Source organism: Trifolium pratense, linkage group LG1 (assembly GCF_020283565.1).
Source record: "Trifolium pratense cultivar HEN17-A07 linkage group LG1, ARS_RC_1.1, whole genome shotgun sequence".
In the NCBI taxonomy this organism is placed as follows: Eukaryota; Viridiplantae; Streptophyta; class Magnoliopsida; order Fabales; family Fabaceae; genus Trifolium; species Trifolium pratense.
In genome coordinates, this window is record NC_060059.1 from 5,112,871 (window position 1) to 5,137,113 (window position 24,243).

Consider the following 24,243-nt stretch of genomic DNA (forward strand, 5'->3'; position numbering starts at 1 on the left):
TCTCCGATAATGTTTAAAAGTAACTTTTAATTAGAAAAAGATTAGAAAAATCTTATATGTTGAGGTTGTTTGTTACAATTTTTTTAGAAAAAAATAATCATTTTTTTTATCACTTTTTAAAGCATTGCATCTATTTAGTACAAATTTTAAATAAATAAAAAAAAAAACAGAATCGAAGAATAATAAAAAAAAAACAGCTTCAAATACAAAGTTACTGATAATTTTTTTTAGAGGAGAGAGAAAATAAGAATTAAAATGTGGTAATTTTTTTTTTGTTTTTCACCATCAGTTGAATCTAGTTCGGTGTCAGTTCTTGTATCAAATGGTTTCAGCCCCCTCCCGATCGCAAAAAAAAATATGGTAATTTTGTTATAAAATAATCACTTTTATATGTTGTTACTGTAAGTTTTAAGACAAATTAATTCAGTGTTTTTCAATTGTACCTTTAATTCCAATTATTATTCTCCATTATATATATGTATATATTGAAAAAAAAATAGTGTTTCAAGATTGTGTAAAACTAGTGGTGAACAGCATTGAAGAATGAACAGACATTCAATTTACCTGTTTGACTGAAAACACAGGTAGAAAATGGACTCGTATATTTTTCTGTGTTTACTGTTAATCAGTGGCTTAGTGCACACACAAAATTTCCTTTTCCTTTTTGGGTGCTTCCTTTTGAATGATGTTCCTATTTTGAAATGGAAATGTTTGGTCGCGTCCATCCATCGTATCAAATGTTAATCAATAGTGTGTGCACCGATCCTCTGACCATACAAGAGTTTCAGTGCAACATATATATATGAAGAAAATAATGCAACATTAGTTACCATTTATTTACTACAAAAACCAAATAACATAAGATACCGCATATAAACAAAATGTTACTAAGATATAGTACATGACATTTAAAAAAAAAAATTAGTTTGTAGACGAAGTTGTTGGGTCAAGAGGGGGCAGCTGAGGATCATTCACATTGAGTTTAAGAATAACTTCACAACACTTAAACCCAAAACCTCTTTTTTTTAAAGAGCCCCTTTCTTTCGGTTAGAAAACGCATTAGCTTTCAATCAAGTTCGATGATCCATTAAATAAAGCAAAAAATGCACGTTGAAAAGGAAAGGTAGATGTTTGCGAATAAAGAGAATGCAAGCTATGCAAAAACGGATTTCAATTATTTTCTTAGCCGGCCGGAATGTGCCCTCAATCTCTTTCTGACACAGGGTTGGGCACTCCTTAAGATTTTGGATGGTCCGACGAAGGGTTCAACCGATTCCTAGTATCGAAAGTCTTTCTGACAAAAGTGGTCAGGCGGCGGGTCCCGTTGAGCACAACAACGGCGGTACAAGTACAAGTGTATGGATGAAAAGAAAGCGCTTCCGTTTGAGGGGAAGCATAAAAAATTGAAGGACTCACATTTGAGAAGGAGATTGTTGTGGTAAGTGTGAGTTAAGTCACACATTACTTAGAAAAGTGAAGGATGAACTAGGGACGGATGCAGAACTTCTTCTTAATGGGGTCAAAGATTATATATGCTATAAAAAAAATTATACAAAATTACATTAATATATATATATATATATATATATATATGATTAAATTATGACCACATATTATCACTAGCATATATATCAAATAGTCACTCAACTATATTTCATCTTTTATACAATTGGATAATTGATTCTTTACACGATTTATTAAAGAGAAGATACTTTTAGTTAGTTGTCACACACAAAATTAAAGCTAAGTTCAAAAGTAAATACATTATATTTCATTTTGTTTCTATCAACTTCTTAAAATATTGATAATTTAGTGGGGGCAACACCTGATTTTTAGTAGATATCAAAATAAATTATCATTACTTTGCTAAACAAACAATTAGGTGTACCAAAAAAAATATACAATTAGCTATGTGGGGGCAGGTGCCCCCAATATGATACACATGTATCCTTCCCTGGGATTAACGTTTTATAAGTGAGAAAACTCATAAACCTAACACCTTAATATTTTGAGTTAAAGTGTGGTATCCAACTCACTTTGTGAAAATATGATTTATTGTTAGTTAAGTTAGGTTTATTGATTATGGAAAATTTTGTCATCTATTGTAATTGTAATCCACCATGATATCAATCATACACCACAAAGTATAACTTTTAAAAAACCACGATCGATCACAGTAATTATAACATATCCACCATAATATCAAACATAAACATAACCTCAGAGTGGGATTTTGGGCGACAAAATTTGTGTCTCCTTTAAAAATTTGTTAGGAAGTGATTCTCCCTTTGTGACCTGCAGGCTGCAGCTGTCCTATCCCATGTGAATGTGAGTGTCCTTCTTTCATCATGTGAATAGTGAATGCATCATAATCTCTGTCCTTTCCATTTTCTTCTTTTAACAAGCTACTATATATGATATAGTAACTCTTCAGCACAGGGTCCGCTTCTGAGCTGTTTGGCTCTGTTCATGATTCTCATTTTTGTGGCCTTGTTTTAATTTGAATGTCAGTTTCCAAAAATCATTGTACATCACAGCTTCTAATTATAATTAACTCACTCATATATGGCCTTGGATATATATGATTGTGAATCTGTGATTTGACCACCAATGATAATATGATTTCTATTTATCTTTTACTTTTTATTTTCTACAACACATACACTTTCAAAAATACACATAATTAAACTAAATGACCTCATATTTGATAACAATTTGTTTTTTTAGTATACTACTTGACATCAAGTACACTTGCAATTACAAGTTTTAAGTCTTTATCCTTCATGTCTTGCAAATTTTAAGTTTGGAAATAATTCCAGAAATATTCATGAAGCATTCCTTCTTTCTTGATATAGACATTTGTAATGCATGATAGGGGGACAGAATCAGAAGATGAAAGATATATCTAAGAGGGATTTGAAAATTGAATACTGCAAAGTAGGATCCAAGCTTGATGGTTCAAATAAAATTCCTGCTTGAAACTGATTCTGCATAAGTTTTCTTTTACACAATAGTCCCACATCGTTTGTTCAATAAAGCAGGTGAGTGGATGTGAGATATAAAAGTAGCAGCTAGCATGTCTTTCAACTCATACCTTTCTCGGCCTTTTGGCTAAGATCAAGTGTAGTATCTGTTCTTATCAGTTTAATATCTGATATGTGGCCCATTGGGTCACACGATATTAAATTACTTTTTTGAGGGGGAGTTGCCACCACAATAGCTTGCTATTGGGCTTCTCATGTGTCGCTAATGCGTTGCACTATTGCATTGGCTAGGCGCACCCCACCAATCCAAGTTTAAACTTTTTCTTTTGCCATTGGTTGTATTCTTGCTTTTCCCTTGGTCCTATCCAAACTACAGAAAGACCAGAATCATTCCACTCTCTTCCTCTATTCACTTTCTGTCCTTAAAAGTCTTATTGCAAACTAATAATGCTTCATTTTTTGCCTAGGTAAATAGTTTTATTGCAAACTAATAATGCTTCAATTTTTTGCCTAGGTAAATATTTAAGATTAGTGTAATTAAGGACCCTTTAAGGGTCAGATTGCCAGCAAATGAAAATGTATGTATCACTTGATTGTAATGATCAATATTTTAAGGTAAGTATGATCAAAACCCATTCAACAATGATATGATGGCCCTTTCAAATTAGTAGTGAAATAAGTGTTTGGTCGAGCATATAATTAATCCATTATAAACTATGTATATTCAATTACAAATGTTTTAGACCCTTAAAAAACTATAAATTGACTTGAATACAGTTTTAGTCCATTTACATTCTGATTATTTCCATGTGTTTCAAAATACTATAGCTTTCACTGTAAAAGGTGGATTCTAAACAATCGTAAATGCAGGATGAAAGAGTGCATGTATAAAGCCAGTGTTTGGAACAAGAGACCGTACATACAAAAACTAACTAGTGGGCGACGTATAAAATTTAGTGGTCACTTCACTTCAGTTTTACAGTGAGACAAGTGCTAACATCACATGTAATGAATTAATTAAATTGACTGTAGCTAACACCACAATTTACAACACAAATTAATCGTGTTCTCATTTTTTCCCTCAACAATAATTTCTTCCTAATGCATACTAATACCAGACGTGCGTATGCCTCACGTCTCAGCAAGTTTCATCTGCAGTGTAGACAGGTATCTGCCATTTTTTAGTATTCTTTTTTGGGTCATCGCAAAGGCTAAGATCTGTCTCATCTTCCTTGAACGTTCTAATGAATGTTTTAGCACCCATCATTATAAGCCTCTCGATCATGAATAATTGGTAGTTATTCTCAATCACTGGATCCAACATATGGCTATAGTTTGATGAATATGCCAATCTATACCTGCAAATTTGAATCAGCAAGAGAATAAAGTCAGCATTTGATGCCAGCCGAAAGTTTCTTTCAGAAACTAAAAAAAGCATACCAGTGTCACAATTACATAATTTCCAATAAGATTAAGATTATGGTTAGATATGATCAAGTGATCATCAGCCGCAAAATCTAAAATAGTAAATCATAAATAATCCAACACGAAATGGATAAAGAACATGATAAAACAAAACGAACAGAGGGAATAAGACTGTAACTTAAAAATGGAATGCGTTGGTTCGGCAAGGATACAGTGAAATGAAATATTAGCATACTACACAAATGTTTCAGTTACTGCCAAACTACTGAACATGCTTCGTGCTTTTAAAGAAAATCATTGTGTATATTTCTACTAGGAACCCCCTACTGCCCATCAATGCGAACATGATACCAGTTACCTGACAGAAAGCGGTGAAAAAAACCCTGGAGTCCTTTCATTTGAAGCAATAAACAGGGTTCTTCCAGGTGCGACCCACTTTGCTATTCTACAAAGAATAAACTCAGGGCGGGTATCCCTATCAAGGTGTGGATGCAGGGTCCTCGCCACACCAAATCTGTCCTTCCTGGTTTTTATTTTATCCCCACGACGAACATGGATGGCGTCATAATCACCAAGAAGTGCTTTAATCTGTGAGCATGTGTTTCATAAAAAATTAGTGTCACAAAGAGAGACTGTTCAACTGTAATGGCACAGTTTTAACATGTCAAGCATATTACAATAAGAATTTGAAGTTCTGAAATGTGCAGAATAATTAGAGCAGAGTCATCTATTGGATAAAAAGATAAGTTTCTTCAATTATTTTCCAAGTTTTTACCCTTTTGGTAATTGATTCTACCTCAACTACCAATTCAAGCTTACAGGACCACCATAAAATCCTATAAGGAAATTGAGAATGACTCTATTGCAAGATCACTGAAAGGAAATTGAGGAATTCAAGAGCCTTACATTTTTTAAAGATTTTATACAATAGGTTTAGTGATTTTTAATAATCCCGTTGATCATCAGTTTGGCTTGGACTGGATTTCATGAGTAAATGAATGTTGTAAAAACCAAACTGACTATTTTAAATTGGTTCGGATAATTTTTCTCTCAAAAAAAACAAAACCGACCCGTTACACCCCTTGATCTCTTGCTTTTTTCACCTAGTTCTTCTTACTTGCCTTGATTCTTTCCATTACCCATCCGAGCCTGGAAAAAAACAGGGGAAGGGGGCAAAGGGGTGAGAGTGGCGGCCCTTTGACCACAGCCCCAAAATTCTATAAAATCACTCCGTCCATCTATGATCCATGCATTAAGAGGTTCATAAAACATAGGTAGACGGACTTAAAAGCACAGCCTCAATTAATAAAATTCTATTGCAATTTTGGAATAAAAAGTACATAAGAAAAGTTAAGTAGTCAAGTCCATGACCAATTGCTGACATGCAACAAGCTAGCTTGCAAAAAGATGCATGTTTGAAGGTTAGGCTTAACAAATCCCCTAGTTGGCAGCCTTGCCCAACGTTTCCCATTGAAATAACTCATTTAGGTTCTTGTTGATATACTATTCCAAATCCAATATAGAACTAGAAGAGCAAAAAATGCTAACCTTATAACAATTCCATGATATGAGAAATATATTTAAAATCCAATATAAAATTATATTGATTCTACATGTGAATGTCAAGAACTTAAAGAGATTTATGAATGAAGCGGACCTTTTCGGCGGCGTCTCTTAGTTTTTTCGCAGCCATTGAGGGCAGAAACGAATATGGTAACATTATAGAACTACGGTTGTTTCGATCCTTGCATTCCATAAACCTGGAATGCCATCATTAGCACCTCGAAATTCAGAAGAATTTCTGCTTGTAGCATATAACAATTTATTATTTTATGAGCAATCATATTTATAGTAGCACAACAATGGCAGTTTGTAAGGCATAACTCACACCTCAACTTGGTTGTGAGTTATAATAGAAATAAAACATCAAAGTCAAGTACATCAGGCATATGTGGAACTAATAATTAGACATTAGTCATGACATGTCCATTAGTTTTAAAATTAATAGCTTATACAAATCTCTCCTTATCACAACCCAGCTTCTGAAATTCTGCAAGTTCAAATTGAATTCTTTTATTGAGAAAAATTTAGGTTAACTTGATAGTTAATACATGTTTCAACGTGGACTGAAGTTAAAAACACATTAGTACGTAGGAAAAATGTCAAAAAGCTTCACGAAGTTCATGGTAACAGATTTAGTGAAAATTCAATACCATAAAAAATTTCCTTGTAATGGCAAGGATGTGATCATATTTACAGCTTCTCAAGTATCACCAATTGCACATAGAAAATTTGCAACCCACGATTTACAACACCTCAATAACAATATACCCCCACTATATTCTAGACATCATCAGCCTTAATTTTCACTATAATCAAATTAAAAAGGTGCATCTAATCATACTTGAATGAAATATTTTGGAAAAAAAGAGAGGAAAAAATAACCTACCAAGAAAGAGGGCTAGCAGTTCTGTTTATGAGCAAAATATCAGAGTACCGATTGTTTTCTTTAAGCTCAACACGACTAACTCCTGCCACGTGAGCAACTCCTCTGGCTCCAAGCTTCATGCTGGTCGATAGAACCCTATACCACTCTTTTGAATCGTCAAAAATTACAGGGACAGTCCCCGACATGAGTTCTGCATCATATAAAGAGCCCATGGCACAAGAACTTGCCGCCCACCTGTAATGGGTAAACAAAGCCGGCTAAATGTGTGTTTTGTTGCACAGTGGAAACTGTTAAAATTGGTTTTTTACTATAAGTGATAAAATGTAGGTTAAAGGTTTTGCCTTCAAATATTGGTTTGAATAGCAGAAGTGATAAAAAGTAGTAGCTTCCAAGTATATTATAAAACTTATACTAAATTATCATCACACTTACTTTCATAGTAGAAAAATAATAATTTTAGAATGTCATCTAATTAGAACCCATCCTCTTACCAAGTAAGCCTGTTTTGTAACTGTATTTTAAAAATAACTACCGCATACTTTACTAAACTAGTTAACACTGACGGTTCATATCCTTATTTCTTTCAGTTTTTTTTTTTTACCCACTAGTGTACACTAACATTCAATGAAAATTTACTAGTCTGCCACATTACGGGTAGTTCAAAAAGGTGGTCTTTTGTCAGTGTAAAACTGTTTTACACTAACAATGTAAGTCCATTAAACTCAAAAACATAAAAGAAAGAAACTTACTGATCCTCGGAAGTAGAATTATTTGAACGATGAAGGATCCCTTTCTTATTATGTATAGGATTAATACACATCCTTGATGGCATAACAAAAGTTCTGCAATTACAAAAACCTTATGAACAAAATGAAAATAAGAGAAAAAATAAATAAATTTAAAAGGCATTATGATTATACCTACGAAGATAGATGGCTTCTTCGAGAGCACACCTAAGACTGGATTCTTGGTGACCTAAACCCTCACAAGATCCACAATGTTTTCCAGGGCAATCAATTCGTGTACCCCAATACAAGTATTTCTCGTTGTTGTTGTGATTGTAAAAGTGAGTGTTGAATTGGGGTTTTGAAGAACCATTTGTGAATAGAAATGAAGTGAGTAAGAATAGAAACGCTATTACACCTAGTGTTGCGGTTAAGAGTATAATTCTGGATCTTAGTGGTTTTGGTTTCCCTTTTGAGATTCTGTTGTTAAATGCCATTGGATTGTATATTATGAGTAGCCTTTACCGTTGCTCATTGTGCAACGAAGGAGTGAATTTCAGAGAGTGCGGTGAGGCACGGCGGCGATATACGAACGAGATTCAGAGAGTGTGTGTGTGTGTGTGTCAGTGATGTAAATGAGAGGAGCAGAAAGAAGAGTATTCAATTCAACTATGGAAGAAATCCAAGGGACAAATTCTATTTTATTTATACTACTGCTAAACTGTAATTAATTTATTTTTAGGCTAAATTAAGTACTGCTCCGTCTCATATAGGCAAAAAAAAATATTTTCACACTTATTAAGAAAAGTAAAATATGATAATTTCAAGGTTGACTTTTTGTGTGTTTGTTGAAATAAGTTTCATGGGAAGATGTAAAAACAGTTTTTATTGATTATTGATTACGGGGAAAAGAAGAGAGAGAGTAAATTAAGTAAAAGTTTATCTTTAAAATGATAAAAGTTAGTTTTTTTTTCTTATAATTTGGGACATGAAAAAGTGGTTTTTTTTTTCTTATAATATGGGACGGAGGGGGTATTTAGTTTTAGTCCCTTAAAACAAAAACAAAAAAAACAAAAAATTAGTCCCTTAACTTAACTTAACTTATATAAAAGTGTAGTTAATTTTTAAAGGAAAACCGCTTAGATTTCTTTGGTTTAAGAAGGAGTTCCTTATTAGACTATGTACAATGGGAAATGGAGAGGATCTCAACTCTGTACAATGGTGATATTTTTTACCATTTTTTTTTTTTCACTTTTTATACTCCACATCATCTTCTCTCTTTCATCTAATGATTCAACATATATTTAACTTTTACTCGTTACAATGGTTTTGTTTAATAAAATTCAACACCCTACCCACCATTTTTATTTCATATTCTTATTTTTCTTTTATGTTTTTGTTTGTGATTATACTCCCTCCGGACACAAATATAAGCAAAAAAACACGTAAAATTTTGGTCACTATTATAAGCAAAAGTTAACTGTTTTTAAACTAATTAATACTACTATTCCTAATATATTATTATTTAATTCTATTTTATTTTAGGCATTTATTTCACTTATACACTTTTCAAAATGGGTAATATAGTAAACTTAACTCATGTTTTACATTAAATCAAGAAAATTAACTACACTTAACTAAATTTCTTAAACACCGCATAAACAATTTTTTTTGCTTATATTTATGTCCGGAGGGAGTATATGTTAATAACAATTATCGATTTAAATTAAATTAAAATAATTAAGAGTTAAATAACTTTTTCTAATTTAATAATTTATCTGACTTTATTTTTTAATTGTATATGCTTAATTAATTTTTTTCATGCAAGTAATAAAGACGAGATATAGAGATAGTCATTATTAAAAGAAATAAAATTACAAAAATTTAAGGGTCATGCTAAACAGTGCCCCAGGGGCACTAGTTAAGCATACTAAAAAAGGAAACAAATGATAAAGTTAATAATGAGAGAGAATAACTTTTCACATCATTAAAACATTAAATGCACAATTTACGAGATAAAACTTCTATATTTGTATCCTTAACTAGTGCCCCGAGGGCACTGTTTAGCATTTTCCAAAATTTAAATGGGTAATTACAAGAATTTTAGGTGTTAAGAGAGTTATTGTTGAAATCAATGTCACTAAAAAAAGATGTTTAGAAGTACAAACAAGAGTCTAAATAGAAAAATTAGAAGGAAAATGTCATTTTTTTTCTGAGTCTAAATCAAATGAACCAAGTCTCTATTTGTAGACTAAAAAAAAATTATGAATTTTGGTGAAAAAATAAATTTACTATAAAATAATTGACCCCAAATAATTAAAATGAAATAAAAATCTAAAAATCATATCAACCAATAAGATTTTGCCAACTATTACATTGGTCCCCACTCCTTCTTCATTCAAGATGTTGAATCTTTTCAACCTCAAACAATCCACCTCACTTTCAAGGTTTCAACACTCCCTTCAACTCTCCACTACAACACTTTAAAAAGTCTATAAAAATAAAAAATAGAAAGTTAATACATTAGATTTTTAAAAAAAACACAATAAATTATCAAATAGAAATAGAAAGTTAGGATAAGAAAAATATTTTGTTCATCTTCTTCAAATTGCAAGTTCGAGTTTTTCTACTGTTTTTGTTCATCTTCCTCGATATCGTTTTCCTAATTTCGTGTACTATTTCATGCAGAAATCAACGATTGCGATTGAATCCACTCTTCGTGTACAATTTTGTGTAGAAATCGACGGCTGAAATTATTTCTTGAGTTCGGGGACTTACTTTGGTCTTCGTGTTATTTACATCATTTGTTAATATAACCAAACAAACAAAAAATCAACTAAAAATTAACATCAGTTTCACTAATTTCACTTTGTTCATCTCCTTCCCATAATTCTTTTTTTTTTGGTCAAGTTCTCCTTCCTAGGGGTGGGCATGATTCACATATTTAGTCTTCATTTTAGACTTTCTCTTCAATTCAATATCATTCACAATCCCTTCTACAATCTTTCAGGTAGAACATCACAAGATGAAAACTTACATTCCAGTTTCTCCAAAATAGTTTAGAACACAACATACAGAACAAAATATCTAAACTTAAGAAAAGTCATATGAGAAGACACAAAAACCACTTATAATATTATACACCATCACTTCACAACAAGACACAAAACCCAAACATCATTCATGAGGAGGATCACATATTTTACATTACATTGGTCACATTTTCATTGAGCCTAGCAGCTGCAGCAACAGAAGCAGCTACACCACCAGGAATAGCAGTAGCATCAGGATTGTTCCTCCTCTCTGCACTAGCCACCCCTGCAGCATCTTGTCTCGTCGCCGCCTTATCTGCCGGCAACTTCGCTGTTGCTCCGGACAGAACATCTCCCAGCTTAATCTTCTCCTCTTCACGAGGACAGTCAGCATTATAAGCCGCTGCTGATTGAGCCATTGAAGCCAACCCTCCCGGAGATATAACATTGCTCCCAGTAGCTCTCACCTCTGCAGCCTGTATAGCAGCAGCATCACTCTGTTCCACTGGTTTGTCACCCACCGTATGGGCTGTCGCCTCCAGTGCTTCACCTATGGTTAATGCACTCTCTCGAACCGCACCGGTTAACCCAGCCTGAACCGGAGTTGGTTCAACAAATTGTCCAACAACCTTAAAATTAAAATCATCAAAAAACATATTAATTTAGCAGAATACGAGGTTAAAATTCATAAAAAAAAAAATGAAAAAAACAAAAAAACAGAGTCAGATACAGAACCTGTCCACCAACGGATTCAGTGATTATGCGTCGTCCTGGGACTTGAGTTTCAGTGACGGAGACGCCACGGTCGGCGGTGACATCTGTGACGTCTCGGTGACCGACGATTCCAGCTTGTTCATTCCGAGTGGCAGCGGATTGCATGACAGAAGCTACTCCTCCTGGTTGAGTATGACCCAAGATTCGGCTCTCGGCGCTCTGCATCATGGCAGCATCTTCCGGCGTAACGGGCTTCTGTGCAAGGTCGCCGGAGACAGGTAAAACGTCGCCGTATTTGATTGGGTCTTGGGGACGTTTTGGTTGTTCTTGGCTCATTTTTTCTTTGATTAGATAATAGATAGATAGAATGAAAAATGGAAATTTTGTTGAAAAATTGTATCTAGCTTTGAGGATTTTGGATACTGAGTGCATTTAGGTGAAGAAGTATTAATAGTTGGCAATGGAGGTGGAAAAGGAAGAGTACGTGGTGAAATGTTACACGTGGCAGTAACAGAGTGATGGCAAGAGGGCGTGGCATGTTTGTTTGGAACCCACATAGCTCTCGTTTGCAAAATTAGATTTATAATATAGTATCAAGAAGAGTAAAGAATTATTTTGATTTTGATTTGATCCGTGTGAGTGATGACAAGGGGTGTTACATGTTTGTTTGTAGTTTTAAGGGTGTATAGCTGAGGTTGTTTACAGCAATTTTAGAATTGTTTTAATTTGAATCGTTTGATCTATTATATTAATGGCTGAGATCTAAAATTGTGAAAAAATTATGTAATTTTATACTATAGTAAATTGTAACATGGTGAGTGAATTGTGTTTCAATCGTTCGAGTCATATAACTCAAAATGTAAAATATTTTATTAGAGTTTTAAAACTTAAGCAAAGTATTTTTAAAAATTCAACGGGTATGAAAAAACCTAAGGAGTGTAAAAAGAAATTTCATTTTAAAAAAAAATCAAACTAAACTCGTTTAAGCCCAATAACAAAAAATCGTGTACCTATTTTATTTAAATTAGGTTTTTCGAGTTTCATATTCTTCTAAATCTCTCATATCTTAAGGTTCGGCGGCGGCAGATCGTACTGCCTACTTCATTGTCATTCATCACTGCATTCTTTTGAAACTTTGACGAAGACGGTGTAGATATTCAACAACAATGTATATATGGAAGAAGATTATCGAGATATGGTGTAAGTATATGAAATTAAATAGTCCACCAGGTACGAGACTTATCCTTTTGTGATGATTTATTTATTTTTTACACTTGAATTGTTATATTATTTAAGAACTGATATTGCGATCCATGTCGTGTAAGATCTTTTTGGCATTGAAGTAACCTAGTTATTATGTCTAAAATTTTAAAATCATTTGTTGCGATTGAATGCTTTTGAATTCTTAAAATCTTTTGATTTATTACATTGGAATATAATGTGATTGTATTATCATGTCAATATATCCAATTTTTCGAGATGATTGAGTCCAACTTAACTTGACCTTAGTTTATATAAGTAAGATGTCCATATATTTGCTATTGATAGGTGCATGAATGGATTTTGTGGTTTGAGTATTTTACTCTAACTTAAAATATTATAGCTCCTAATGTTTTTAATTAGATACTCACATGATGTTATACCCTACTTTCAAAAGACGATTTTTGTCATCGTTGAAGTTTTAAACATTTTCCAATATTGATCAACGACGGACCATGGTTTGACCCAACTTTGATAAATTAGAAGCTAGGTTAGAAGCTAAGCGAGAGCCTTGACAACAAAAAAAAACTAAGCGAGAGCTAATTCTTCATTCCCACTGAAATATGAGGCCAACAATACTTTGGTGTGCAGGATAAGAAACATGATAGGATAATTGTATCATATCCTGTCTTAATCCAGCGTTTGGTGCGACAGTAGGATACGATAAGTTAAGCCTGAAACTTATCATATCCTGTTTCTCAAGTTAAAATTCTTATCCTGAATTTGAGCTAAGTTACCAGCAGGATATGATAAGAAAATAATATATTGATAATTTTTTTTAAATAAAATATAAAATATAAATTAGTAAAATATAAAAATAATTAAATAATTAAATATTAAATATTAAATATTAAATAATAAAATAATTTGATATTAAATTTAAAATAAAATAATTAATTTTTAAATATATAAACAATTTTCTCGTAAGGGTAATTTTGTAATTTATATAATCTAAAAAAATCAAAATTCTACTAAAATTACAATATTTTAAAGTAAAATAATTATTAAAAAATTTCAAAAAAGTGATATTAATTTAAATTCTATAACAAATTAAATATAATTCTTTTGCAATGGTAGTTTTATTATTACATATGAGATATATCATATATTTATTTAGCTTATCTAAGATATATGATTGAGTTATTTATTTGATAATGATTCATATAAAAAATTTAAGTTGTTTATTTTCTCAAGATGTTTATTTAAAATCATATAAAGTTATTTGATTACTAAAATTTAAAGTATTACAAAATAATTTATAAAAATAATAATTTTTTTACAAGGATAATTTTATCATTTAAGTATGTTATATATTTTATCATATTATTATGAGAGAATATGTATTAAAATCATGATATGATAGTTATCATGTTTGTTATCCTGTGTGCACCAAACGCATGATAGGATAACTCGGGATAACTGCTATCCTGCTTATAACCTATCCTATTTTTATCCTGCTTTATATCATATCCTGTCATTATTCTTTCATGCGCACCAAACATGCCTAATTATTTTTTGTCAAATAGTCTAGTGACTAGAAATTCCACCCTTAAGGTGGATAGGTGGGATGACCGGGTTCGAACCCCGACCTCCTACATATATAATGCAATGTCCATGTCAACTGAGCTAAGCTCACGTGACAACAATACTATTTAATTAAAAACACAAAATTAACGGCATCAAGAACAACAAAAAATGAATCAGACTATGAACGGAGCAAAGGACAAATACCTGGAAGACCAGAAGAAATTCTCCAGCTGAATGAAGCGAATAAATCAGAAATATCAACTTTAGGGAACTTTTCTCTGACGCAGCGTTCAAAGGCAAGCTTACTAGCAAATCCGCCACGAAAAGAGGTCTGATTAGCAGGAGCAGAAAGACGACGATGAAGATATAAATAACGACCACGAAAATTAGCTTAACTCGAAATCATCTTACCAACTTTTGACCGCCAAATGTCACCTGGATTTGGATTTTTGTATTTGATTGTATTAAAAAAAATTCTCCATTAATTTGAAAACTTAGATCTTATACAACAAATGAGAACACATTTTATTTTCAGAATCACAAATTAACAACATCAAGAAATACAAAAAACGAAACAGATTAAGAACAGAGCAAAGAAATTTACCTGGAAGACCAGAAGGAATTCTCCAGCTGAATGAAGCGAAGAAATCCGAAATATTAGCTTCCAGGAACCTTTCCCTGACGTAGCGTTCCACGGCGAGCTTGCTAGCAAATCCGCCGCGGAAAGAGGTTCGATTGGCAGGTGCAGAAAGACGAGGAGGAAGGTATAAATAACGGTCACGAAAATTACCGTTATTTGAGATCCTCTTACCAGCTTTCCACCGCCAAATATCACCGGGATTCAGAAAATTTTCCGGCGCATACGGCAAACCTACACCAGATTCTTCCGGCGGCACCGGCGTAAGATTTGAAAACTTTTTGCTTCCACCACCATTGTCGGAGTTTCCGTCAGACTCCATGATTGCTAGGGTTTGAAGGTTTTGCAGCGAAACGATGGATGTGAGAATTTGTTTGGTTGATGGATTTGAGATTTTAGTTGTGATATATATAGGAGAGTGTGGAGAAAGAAGATAAAGTTGAAAATGGAGGGAAAGGGAAAGTGAAAAACAATTTGAGATTGAAACAGAGAGAATGAAGAGAGAGTGAGATAGCAACTGTTTAGGACAGAGGTCAGAGATGATCGATCTCGTGTCTCATGTTTATTTGATATTTTTTTCCATTTTTTTTTTCAATTTTGATATAATTTTTTTTAAAAAAATAATTTATTAATTCATTGAGTTTAGTTTTTAGATTCGTTAAATTCAATAAATATAAAAATTAATTGTTTGCTTATATTTAAAATTGGAGAAAATTAATTTTTTACTTATATTTTTTTTAATTTCTCTAATTTTAAATATAAGCAAACAATTAATTTTTAGATTAATTGAATCTAACAAATCTAAAAACTAAATTCAATGAATCAATAAATTATTTTTATAAAAAAATTTATATCAAAATTTGAAAAAAAAAATTGGAAAAAAATATCAAATAAACATGAGACAGGAGATCGATCATCTCTGACCTCTGTCCTAAACAGTTGCTATCTCACTCTTTCTTCATTCTCTCTGTTTCAATCTCAAATTGTTTTTCACTTTCCCTTTCCCTCCATTTTCAACTTTATCTTCTTTCTCCACACTCTCCTATATATATCACAACTAAAATCTCAAATCCATCAACCAAACAAATTCTCACATCCATCGTTTCGCTGCAAAACCTTCAAACCCTAGCAATCATGGAGTCTGACGGAAACTCCGACAATGGCGGTGGAAGCAAACAGTTTTCAAATCTTACGCCGGTGCCGCCGGAAGAATCTGGTGTAGGTTTGCCGTATGCGCCGGAAAATTTTCCGAATCCCGGTGATATTTGGCGGTGGAAAGCTGGTAAGAGGATCTCAAATAACGGTAATTTTCGTGACCGTTATTTATACCTTCCTCCTCGTCTTTCTGCACCTGCCAATCGGACCTCTTTCCGCGGCGGATTTGCTAGCAAGCTCGCCGTTGAACGCTACGTAAGGGAAAGGTTCCCCAAAGCAAATATTTCGGATTTCTTCGCTTCATTCAGCTGGAGAATTCCTTCTGGTCTTCCAGGTAAATTTCTTTGCTCTGTTCTTAATCTGTTTCGTTTTTTGTATTTCTTGATGTTGTTAATTTGTGATTCTGAAAATAAAATGTGTTCTCATTTGTTGTATAAGATCTAAGTTTTCAAATCAATGGAGATTTTTTTTTTAATACAATCAAATAAAAAAATTGAACACCCACACTAATTGTATAATTTGTATTGTTTTATTTTTTCTGAAGAAAAAAATCTGTTCAATGAACTAAAAAAAATGTATTTCTGAGTTGTGTTTTGTGCAAGGGGTGCCCTTCAAAATTTAGGTCTGCTTTTGTTGTTGGTTTTTTTTTTTGCTTTGTCCAGAGTTGTTTCAGAGCCTTAATTTTGATCAAGGTGTTTGTTAGTAGTGGCCATTGGTTAGGGAAATTGAGTTGTATGCTACTCTTTGGAATTTTATTGAAATCGGTATACATCTGCGTGTGTTAATGTATACCTTGGGGCTGATTGTGCTGTCTTCTGGTTTATCCTACTGTATGAGATTTTATGTCTAGATGTGCTGATGCAAATTGTTTCTGTGGTTGCGTTATTGGTGCTTTGCAATTGTAGGTGTGTCACCTTTAAGTGGCAGACTTGGTTTTGTGCTGTGTAGGAGTAGCTTTTGTATCATTTGGTGTTGTATTGGTGTTCCTAGGTAAAGCTCATACTGCCCGGTGTTTGGCCATAGAGTCAAGGCCTTTTGGCTTGCTTTTGTACCGATTGTTTGTATTGGTTATAGTCCAGCTAGGGCGGAGTCTCTGCAACATTTCATAGAGGGTGTGTAGAGTATCTCTCACTGTGTTGTTGGGCTGGAACATTTAAAAAAAAATTAACTTATCGAAGAAAAAATGGAATTAAAATGAGCCATAGATTGCACAGTTGCTTGCTAAACAAAATGATACATGTCAACTTGCTCACAATTCTTTCTTGTTTTGTTTTGTATATGCCATCCTATTTGTTGTAATGATATTCTGAACTTATAGATGATTATAGTTCCATTAACAGACAAGGTTGTTCTGCATTGTAGGCAATATGAATCCTGCAGTTGATGAACTTAAACAGTTTGAATTAGAAGAACAGGAAGAATCCAATGTCCCCTGTGACATCGATGGATGCAAAGCTGGGAATCATAAGTGCAGCAGCTTGATTTTGGAAAAAGAATCTCCACCTGTCATGCCGTGTGATTTCTGCTGTGCTGAGCCTAAATTTTGCCGTGAATGTTGCTGCATTCTCTGTTACAAAGCCGTTGATTCAACTCATGGCGGCTGTAGCTATATCATGTGCAAAGTAAAACATGATGATACTATTTGTGGGCATGTCGCTCATCTGGAATGTGCTTTTCGAGCTTACATGGCTGGCACCTTGGGGGGAATGATAGGATTGGATGCTGAGTATTTTTGCCGGCGCTGTAATGGGAGGACCGAACTGATTCCCCATGTTTATAAGCTTCTGCTGACATGCGAATCTATTGATTCAGATGATGTGAAGGAAACTTTTTTAAATCTTGGCATTAATCTCTTACATGGTTCAGAGAAAGCCGCAGCAAAGGAGCTTATGAGTCGAATTGCATTGGCCGTGTCAAAGGTATTGTTAAATTAATTTCAAGTGATAGAAAAAATGGATTTTCTTATATTTCCTCTATTAAATCTTAAAAGGCAGCAGTATGACGAATTTGTCGTTTTCTTCAGCTTAAATGTGGGACTAATATTGAAGATATCTTGAATGTTGGTGACAAAGTTACAGCTCATTCTTCAGGTAAATATTATGTTAATAATAGTCAAATCACTTACTATAGCAACGATTGTGTTCTTATGAAGGTGTAAGTAAAACTCCCCCCCTCTCCCGCTCTAATGTAAAAATGTTGAAAAGAATACGGCAAGTATTGAACATTTTGTTTATCAACAGGTTCCTCTAATAATGGCGAGGCTGCTACAGAAGATGAAAGCCCTTTAAACCCTTCAAATGTTGTAAATGGGACAAATTATTTTCGGTATCGATCCGAGGTGTTAAAAATTGAGGCTGACATTGATCAGGGTCTGGAGGCTCTTAGAAAGTCACAGAAGCATGAATATAAGTTAGCAGAAGAAAACCTTAGGGCACATACAAAATATTTACAAAATCTTCTTCAGCAACTGAACAAAGAGAAGTCTGAATTAGCATGTCAACCGAACACATCTCATTCAAGTGTCTTGTTTCAAACTGTCGAGAAACGAGAGGAACAGCTAAGGCAGGCAATGATTAAATTCGAAGAAATGAAGAAGGTAGTAAATGGTTTTGGCGGCACACCCAAAACTATTTTAGAGAAACACTTTGGTCTATAAATTGCATACTGAAGTGACAGGTTATAGAGATTACAGACAAGGGTTATTTGTGATTATGAATCCCGTGTTTCACATCTCCCAACTTAAGAAGGCTATTGGTGATTATGCAGCAGAATGCAGAACCTCGACTACCAGCAGGATTCGAGTTGGATATAGAGTGTGGAGGAACCTGAAGAGATCTTAGCATCCAGAGAAGTTTCTGAAGCTGGTCAAAGTGTTCGTCAGTGGCTAGTTCGTTGGAAAGGTCGTTGCAAATTCGTGTATTTTATACAAGCTGATTTTGACACCTCTGGTACATTAGGACTTGTCATGTTCCTCATGTGTGCCAAATTGGGTGTCGTTGCCTTTGATTGCCTTCAATACTACGTGGGCTTGGGCTACAGCTCCATTTCTTTGACATTGTTGGCACACCCCCCTCTCAGGATAGACATCCAAATATCAAATATGTTTGTAGTTCCTGTGATGTCAACCCCGTTTTTAAGGTTCCTTCCTTGTGATGATTATGGATGTTTTTGCTATCAATTGTATGCTTCAAATTTTTTGAGATATCCATTTGCATGTTTTCCCTGAGAATGACAATTTTAAACAGATTTGAGATATACATACCACCACAAGTGTGATTACTTCTTTTCTTACGATGAATTCAGGGCCTTGGACTTGTTTTAACCTGTGCATTTTGGTTTGGAACTGAGCAACAAATTATCTATCCAGTTGTACACACGTGCAATGAATTTGCTGCAGGAAACGTTTTGTCATCCTTATTTAAAGGTAAATGCAATCCAAATAGTTGCCCTTGTTCAGTTGTTCATAATTATAAACTATTAGGCGGTGCTCAACCTATTGCCACTGCTGAAAATTGGTTGCTACTTATTTATAGATAATTTCCTTTCCACCCAAGATGTTTATTCTATCATGTCTATTATACCAATTTTTTTGTACAAGAGACTTGTCAATGGCTTAGCATACAGAGAGCCAGACTTTGACCACATTGTCAATGGTTGCTACTGAATTCAGGTTGTTTTGGTGAACCTCCAACATTATACAAAAAAGCATTAGATGCAATAAGAAATGTTTGGTTAGTCAAAATAAGTCCCATTAGAGATGTTGCGGGAGTTTTTGTTTTGATGAGATCAGTACCACTTTCACATTTACATAGCAAATAGGGCTCATTCTATTGTCTGTGCTGGTAAGAACTGCTCACTAGCGAAGGGTGAATGTGTTGTTTGCTAGATTTAGGTGTGTTGTGTAAGACTTATAAAAGCGTTGTCTAAGGTCTTTTTTTAGCATAACAGGATCAAAAAATTGGGTATCGTTAAATGGCTCATTAACCAAATTAATCCAGTTTTAAAAATCCAGACATTTTCTTAAAAACAAAACTGGACTCATCCAAGTCCAAAAACACAATCGGGTACCATTTTTAGATTAAGTTTTGTTAATCGATTAATATTCTTCTCATCTTCACCTACCTCAAGGTTCAGCGGCATTCAGTCACAGTGTCATATACAGAAGAAGATTCTTAAGATTTGGTGAAAGTATAGAAAATTAAATTGTGTGATAATCATCGACTCTCATGCATCTTCAATTGTATTTAAGATGCGTCGTAATCTGTTTTAAAAGATGCGTCATAATCAACTTTCCATTACAAGTAGTGATGATTGAAGAACTTGGTACAAAGTTTATATATTTTGAAATTAAATCGTTGAAAATCCATTAAGATTCTCAAAGTTTATATATTTGTTTTGATCAAAGGCCTAACTGAGTGTTTATATCTTTTTGAGCAATAGGTTCTCAAATTTTTGTGCGGATGCTCTTGTGAATATATGGTGTGATCACGAGTCCGGTTTAAAAATTTATGATCGTTACCTTCTTTTTTTTTATGCAATTATGATCGTTATCCTGCTAATTTAATTTCTTTGTTTTTATATTTTGAGAATTGTTACTCCTAGATTGATCTCTCCATTTAGTTTTCATTTTTGTGGACATGCACTCTTACAATCTCTTTTCTCCTTACCAAAGATTAATTGATAATCTCTTCTTAGCTTACAAAGTCATCAAAGGTTGAAAAAGTGTTTTAACTCCCGAAAATATAGGGTTTTATTTTTTGAGATGCTATATATTAAACATAGGTTGATAAATTACTCGTCTCTGACCTCTGTCCGAATTGAACCAGCTGCGCTCACAGTCACCACCATAAAATTCATGGACTACAAAGGAAACTCTCATAATCACAATGTCACCAATGGTGAAGGCAACAACATCTTCAACAATCTTCCACCGGTTTTGGCGGGACAATCCGGCGAAGGCTTACCTTATGCGCCAGAAAATTTTCCAAATCCCGGTGACATATGGCGGTGGAAAGCTGGTAAGAGGATTTCAAATAATGGTAACTATCGCGACCGTTATTTGTATCTTCCTTGTCATCTTTCCGCCCCTGCAAATCGGACCTCTTACCGGGGCGGATTCACTAGCAAGCTAGCGGTTGAACGCTACATTAAAGAAAAATTCCCTCATATTAATATTCCTGAATTCTTTTCTTCATTCAGTTGGACAATTCCTTCTGGTCTTCCAGGTTTTTTCTTTGCTCTGGTCTTTTAACACATCTTTATTTTATTGTTTTTCTTGATTATGTTGATTTGATCTGCCGATTATGAAAATCAAACGTGTCATCTGATTGTATAATTTGTATTATGTTTTTGTCAGTCTACCTTTCGTTCATGTGTAATTATCTTGAATATATATACTTGTTGTACCTTTAGATGATTATAGTGCCATATAACATGTAAGTTTGTTCTATATTGCAGCTGATGATTTGTTTCTATGGATGGGATTTGAAGCACGGAAAGAAACCGTAATCCCCTCTGACATTGGTGGATGCAAAGCTGGGAATAAGAATTGCAGCAGCTTGATTTTGGAAAGAGAATGTCCACCTGTCATGCCGTGTGAATTCTGTTGTGCTGAGTCTAAGTTTTGTCGCGAATGTTGCTGCATTCTTTGTAAGAAAGTCATTGATTCAGCTCATGGTGGCTATAGCTTTATCCTGTGTGAAGAAAAACATGGCGATAATATTTGTGGGCATCTCTGTCATCTAGAATGTGCATTTCGAACTTACAAGGCTGGCGCATTGGGGGGAGTTTTTGATTTGGATGCTGAGTATTTTTGTTGGCGCTGTAATGCGAAGACTGAATTGATTTCTCATGTGAATAAGCTTCTACTGGTGTGCGAAGCTATTGATTCAGATGATGATGTCAGGGAAAAAATGTTAAATCTTGGCATTAATCTCTTACGCGGTTCAGAAAAAGTGGCTGCAAAGGAGCTTATGAGTCGAATTGCATTGGCCATGTCTAAGGTATTGTTAAATTAATTTCAAGTGATAGAAAAAATGGCTTTTTTTTTTCCCTCTATTAAATACCAAAAGGCAGCAGTATGACGATTTTGGTGGTTTTCTTCAGCTCAAACCTGGGACTAATACTGAAGATATCTTGAATGTTGCTGATGAAGTTAGAGCTCATTTTTAAGGTACATGTTATGTTGATAATAGTCAAATCACTTACTACTTTAGCATTGATTGTGTGCTTATGATGGTGAAAAAGTCACCCCTCTCCCGCTCTAATTAATGTAAAAATGTTGAAAAGAATAGGGAAAGTATTGAACATTTTGTTTATCAACAGGTTGCTGTAATAATGGCAAGGCTGCTATAGAAGATGAAAGCACTTTAAACCATTCAAATGTTGGAAATGAGACAAAACTTTTCGGTGTCAATCTGAGATATTAAAACTTGAGTCTGATATTGATCGGTCTAAGGATATTAGAAAGTCGCAGAAGCAGCAATATCAGTTGGCAGAAGAAAAGCTTAGGGCACATGTGAAATATTTACAAAATCTATCGCAGCAACTGAACAAAGAGAAGTCTCAATTAGCAAGTCAGCCGAACACATGTCGTTCAAGTGAATTGTTTCAAACTGTCGAGAAACGAAAGGAAGAGCTAAAGCAGGGAATGATTAAATTCCAAGAAATGAAGGAGATTGCAAATGGTTTTGCACTTTTGCCAGCACATCCAAAACTATTTTAGAGAAACACTTTGGCTTATAAATTTCATACTAAAGTGAATTAGTTATAAATTGCATACTAAGGTGATATATTGGCCAAGACATATATATGTGGTGTTGAATATATTGCCTATGGCAAAAGTTTTACTGCCAAAGACTTGTTCTTAGACACAGATAAGTAGGAGCTAAATCCTACAAAAACAGCCTGAATTCTTTTTTTGTTTGTTTGGTTTCTAAATAGCCTGAATAATATTATGGCCCAGATGGATGTAATTTTCTGGCATGAAAAATGAATCCTTAGTTTAATTTATCTCTATTGATACAGATGCTTTCACCTCGCCACAATTCGCTTTGACCTTGAAACTCCCTGATTTGGCTCGCTTGACCTCGCTTTGACTCCGCTTAGCGAGCCAGTTAATACTTTGATTCTAACTTTCTTGGTCAAAATTCATTCATCTATTGTACAAATACCTACACAAAAGCTTGGAATTAGGAAAAATAAGCACAAATTGATCAAAAAAAATAAATTTACATTATATTGGGGTATTTTATATGAATAACTTGCAAAAACAAGTTAACAAATGCCTTAATATATATAATGTCCAATAGTACTATATTGTTTTCGGTTTTCACCACCAGTTTAATCTGGTTCGGGGGTCATATCTAGCATCAAGTGGTTCCAGCCCCCTCCCGATTGCAGTTGCAGGGATCCAATAGTACTATATTTTTTTGGATGTGTAGATCAAAAGTAATTTTGGGGGTAGGAAAAGTTCCTCCTTTTGTTTTTATGTAAATCTTTTGTCACTCTACTCATTTTCTTGCGTGCCTTACAAATTTACAAAAATATCTTTGTCCGCTACTTAGGTCAGCGGACGACATTTTTCAAAAATTTCTCATTTTTATAACGTCTACTACTTAAATAACGGAAGGGTATAAATGGAAATGCGTAGGGCGCGAGAGAAAAAGGTAGAGAAGAATATCTCGATTTTTATGTCCAAGCCAAATATTTAGTTGTTGACACAAGATGGCCCATTTGTATTTTCCCTTTTTTAACTTTTATTTCAAGTTGTTGAGATCTATATTTTTTATGTTATTTTCTCTCTTCAAAGATTATCGTCTGTTTTCTGGAATCGTTCTCGAATATCGGATCTCATTCTTTGTGAAGTGGCAATCATTCTTGACCACTACCTACTTCGTGAAATTTTCCAAAGCACAAGGTACACGTTTATTTTGATGTCTTCCTTCAAGTGTTTGATTGTGTAATTTAGATTAGATTTTGTAAATTTATCGATTCATTTCATACAACAAAATTTTATTAGGGTTTTTATGATTGAAAACTAATTAAGTTTGGAAATCATTTATTGATGATTTCATAGGCAAATTAATTGAGTATTTCGAAGCATTTCTTTTAAGCTCTATTAAAAACTTTTGTTTTTCTAGTTGGCGAGATCTATATTTTTTATGTTATTTTCTTTCTTGAAAGATTATTGTCCGTTTTATGGAATCTTTCTCGAATATTAGATCTCGTTCTTTGTGAAGTGGCAATCATTCTTAACTACTACCTAATTCATGCAATTTTCCTAAGCACAAGGTACGCGTTTATGTAGATAATGGTCCCCCCTCTAGCTCAGTCC

The 24,243-nt window shown here is 33.8% G+C and overlaps 4 protein-coding genes and 1 non-coding gene across 5 annotated transcripts; 3 read left to right on the plus strand and 2 right to left on the minus strand.

Annotated features, from left to right (window-relative positions):
- The first annotated feature begins 3,090 nt into the window (after positions 1-3,090).
- On the plus strand, positions 3,091-3,286 carry LOC123903320. The gene has a single exon (XR_006807904.1). It is a non-coding gene; the product is annotated as a U2 spliceosomal RNA (small nuclear RNA).
- Positions 3,287-3,883: 597 nt separating this feature from the next.
- LOC123899093 lies at positions 3,884-8,286 on the minus strand. The gene is made up of 6 exons (XM_045950153.1): positions 7,779-8,286; positions 7,608-7,700; positions 6,859-7,092; positions 6,067-6,169; positions 4,768-4,997; positions 3,884-4,342 (listed from the first exon to the last, which is right to left on the minus strand). The coding sequence occupies exons 1-6, from the start codon at positions 8,078-8,080 to the stop codon at positions 4,123-4,125; spliced, it is 1,182 nt and encodes a 393-aa protein (XP_045806109.1). The 5' UTR covers positions 8,081-8,286; the 3' UTR covers positions 3,884-4,122.
- Positions 8,287-10,656: 2,370 nt separating this feature from the next.
- Positions 10,657-11,672, minus strand: LOC123898947 (late embryogenesis abundant protein D-34-like). Its single transcript, XM_045949995.1, has 2 exons — positions 11,351-11,672; positions 10,657-11,244 (listed from the first exon to the last, which is right to left on the minus strand). The coding sequence occupies exons 1-2, from the start codon at positions 11,663-11,665 to the stop codon at positions 10,786-10,788; spliced, it is 774 nt and encodes a 257-aa protein (XP_045805951.1). The 5' UTR covers positions 11,666-11,672; the 3' UTR covers positions 10,657-10,785.
- Positions 11,673-15,645: 3,973 nt separating this feature from the next.
- On the plus strand, positions 15,646-19,199 carry LOC123898359 (protein OBERON 1-like). The gene is made up of 4 exons (XM_045949299.1): positions 15,646-16,242; positions 17,271-17,827; positions 17,932-17,998; positions 18,149-19,199. Exons 1-4 carry the CDS (start codon positions 15,888-15,890, stop codon positions 18,562-18,564), a joined length of 1,395 nt encoding a protein of 464 aa, XP_045805255.1. The 5' UTR covers positions 15,646-15,887; the 3' UTR covers positions 18,565-19,199.
- Positions 19,200-19,206: 7 nt separating this feature from the next.
- Positions 19,207-23,017, plus strand: LOC123898368. Its single transcript, XM_045949309.1, has 5 exons — positions 19,207-19,332; positions 20,735-21,133; positions 21,366-21,910; positions 22,014-22,080; positions 22,233-23,017. Exons 2-4 carry the CDS (start codon positions 20,764-20,766, stop codon positions 22,077-22,079), a joined length of 981 nt encoding a protein of 326 aa, XP_045805265.1. The 5' UTR covers positions 19,207-19,332; positions 20,735-20,763; the 3' UTR covers position 22,080; positions 22,233-23,017.
- Positions 23,018-24,243: the final 1,226 nt, after the last annotated feature.